The sequence below is a fragment of the Macrosteles quadrilineatus genome, unplaced genomic scaffold (assembly GCF_028750875.1).
Source record: "Macrosteles quadrilineatus isolate MER2022 unplaced genomic scaffold, UCM_ALF_1.0 Scaffold_2__2_contigs__length_208266976, whole genome shotgun sequence".
In the NCBI taxonomy this organism is placed as follows: Eukaryota; Metazoa; Arthropoda; class Insecta; order Hemiptera; family Cicadellidae; genus Macrosteles; species Macrosteles quadrilineatus.
Window position 1 is genome coordinate 105,184,584 of NW_026542595.1, and position 2,780 is coordinate 105,187,363.

General features: G+C 39.1%; 1 protein-coding gene across 1 annotated transcript; it reads left to right on the forward strand.

The window, feature by feature from the left end:
• Window positions 1-469: 469 nt before the first annotated feature.
• LOC128984723 (uncharacterized protein K02A2.6-like) lies at window positions 470-1,801 on the forward strand. The gene has a single exon (XM_054404066.1). It carries the CDS (start codon window positions 470-472, stop codon window positions 1,799-1,801), a length of 1,332 nt encoding a protein of 443 aa, XP_054260041.1.
• The last annotated feature ends 979 nt before the right edge of the window (window positions 1,802-2,780 follow it).

Here is a 2,780-nt window from a genome sequence, read left to right on the forward strand (position 1 = left end):
AGATCATAAGCCACTTCTGGGTCTTTTCACTGTGGATAAACAAACACCAAACACACTGTCACCTCGAATGATTCGCTGGAGTATCCTTTTAAATGGATATGACTTTGATCTTGTATACAAACCGGGGATTTCTATTCCGAATGCTGATGGTTTGAGTCGTCTTCCATGTTCCTCCAATGTTGTTGATCAAGAGATGAATGAAGTCTTAAATGACGTGCTATACATTGAATCCGATGAGGTTAAACCAATCACCGCTAATATAATAGCAAAAGAAACAGAAAAGGATCCACTTCTATCTAAAGTACTATTATGGACTCAACGTGGTTGGCCAACTCATAACTCAGAACTCAACCTTACGCCTTTCATTTCTCGTCAAAATTCAATTTCTCAATACAAACAATGTTTACTTTGGGGAACTAGGGTGATCATTCCATCCACTCTCAGGCAACAAGCTCTGAAGCTTCTACACATGGGACATGAGGGCATTGTTCGAACAAAGGCGTTGGCTCGAAGCTATTTCTGGTGGCCAAAACTTGATCAAGACATAGAAAACATAGTAAATTCTTGTCAAGCATGTCACAACCCTCCAAGAGCAACAGTTCTTCCCTGGGAGAAAACGAAACAACCCTGGTCTCGTCTCCACATAGATTTCGCTGGGCCCTTCCAAAACAAGTTGTTTTTGATTGTTGTCGATTCTTTCAGCAAATGGTTAGAAGTAGTTTTGGTGCCTTCTACAGATTCAAGATCAACTATAAAGGTCCTCAGAAGCCTTTTCGCAACACATGGTGTTCAAGACACAATAGTATCTGATAACGGGTCGGCTTTCACTTCACAAGAATTTAGATCGTTTAATGAAAGCAATGACATCCACCACGTCGTGGTTGCACCATACCATCCGTCATCGAATGGTCAGGCAGAAAGGATGGTCCAAACGACAAAAAATTCTTTGCGACGAATACTTCAAGGAGATTGGCAAAAAAGATTGGCTCAGTTCCTAATATCATCTCATATAACGCCAAATTGTTCTACTAATATGTCACCGAGTGAACTGCTGTTCGGAAGGCGTATTAGAACCATCTTAGACAGAGTTCACCCAGATTATTCTTCAAGTGACAAAGAAGAGAAAATCTTGGATAAAGCGCTTCACGATTACCAACAGTCACCTCAGAGGAAATTTAAAGAAAATGACTCCGTATTTGCAAGAAACTATAATCAGCGAGGACCAAAGTGGATTCCTGCTAAAGTCACTAGAATAACCGGGCCGCTGAGCTACCATTTGATAACAAAAGAAGGCATTGAAATACGACGTCATATTGACCAATTGAGACCTCGCTCAGAAACATCAAAAGCATCTACTAACTCACACTTGGATAATCCTGAATCTCCAGTAAACCCACCATTACACCCACTACTCCAGAACCCTATTCAAATGAGAGCACCAGAAGCACATCATATCACTCCAGTGCAACCACCATCAATGGTTCGCAATCCTATTATGATGAGAACACCAGACGTACAACCAATGCGACCATCAGTGATGCAACGATCTCGCAATTTCTTTAGTGGTATAGAAGGTTCAATTAACCCTCATCAAGACGATGCTGGTTTCAACGTTTCTGGTTTAATTCAAGACTCCACTAGCATGAGCACGAGTCCACAACCTGTTCGGTCACGTGTCTCTAGATCAAACTCCCAAAACACTTCAATGAGCATGAGTCCTCGACCTGTTCGTATCCGTCAACCACCGGAATATCTGAAGGACTACCTAACGGGGGGAGGAGTGTTATGTATCAAGAAATAAGTCCATATGTTTTATTTATAACATCTGTCAGATGACTGTTTATATTATTATGTTTTGTTTACTTTTTAGTTTAGTCTGATTTGTGAGTTCAATAAATTCAGTTGTGTTAATTATGTTTCAATTTACTAAAGTATTTAAACATACAATACATATAACGCAGATTATTTAAGGTACTTGAACAACTTTTAACAATTTTTTCATTACATTGAAATCATAATTAACCTCCAACATTATACTTGTCCTACAAAACCCCATGGTTCAAACTACATTATATTTCAACTACTTAAGAGCAAAATAATTTCAGATCAAAGATTAAAAGTTGGAGATGGCCACGATAGGATAGGAAATCATTTCAACTATTGGACTAAGTAGAGAATCAACGATTTGTAGTAATGTTTTAGGTATTAGTAAATATTAATGCTTAAAAGCTACTGCACTTTACTTGCAAAAAGTTAATTGCAAGGAAAGTAAAATATGTTCTATGATAAATTAACTTTACTTCTATACAAAGAACCCTTAAAAAATTATACTGTATATCCTGCAACTAAATATTAAACTTCACCAAACAATAAAACACAAATCATCCCTAAAAAGTCGAAACTCAAACAACACCCACTCTACTTGACATTAGAATTACCCTTAGTCTCAACCACTTTTGGATATAAACTTCCCCTATCATCAACTCTACCCCCACCTCTAATTAATATTTACCCTTCGCCACAACAGAAGACCATGGTCGTGCCAAGTCACCAAGCGACTAACACTTATAGGATTATAACTTTAACTCACCCTTCAGACATGGCTCCTAGACACCCAGGGATAACGGCATCCGACCGACGACTAGCGCCGAAGCCCCTCAACCCAGCTGATGCGATCAGTGTTATGCGATTATGGGATCGATCTATGGGTCAAGGAGGTTCGGGGAAGAAAACTAGTGAAAAACATGGAGGAATGGGGAAGGTAGGTTTGGTTTCGAGGA

What these genes read in the sequence shown, in the direction of transcription:
- LOC128984723 (XM_054404066.1), top strand. Translation starts at nt 470, where the DNA reads ATGGGACATGAGGGCATTGTTCGAACAAAGGCGTTGGCTCGAAGCTAT.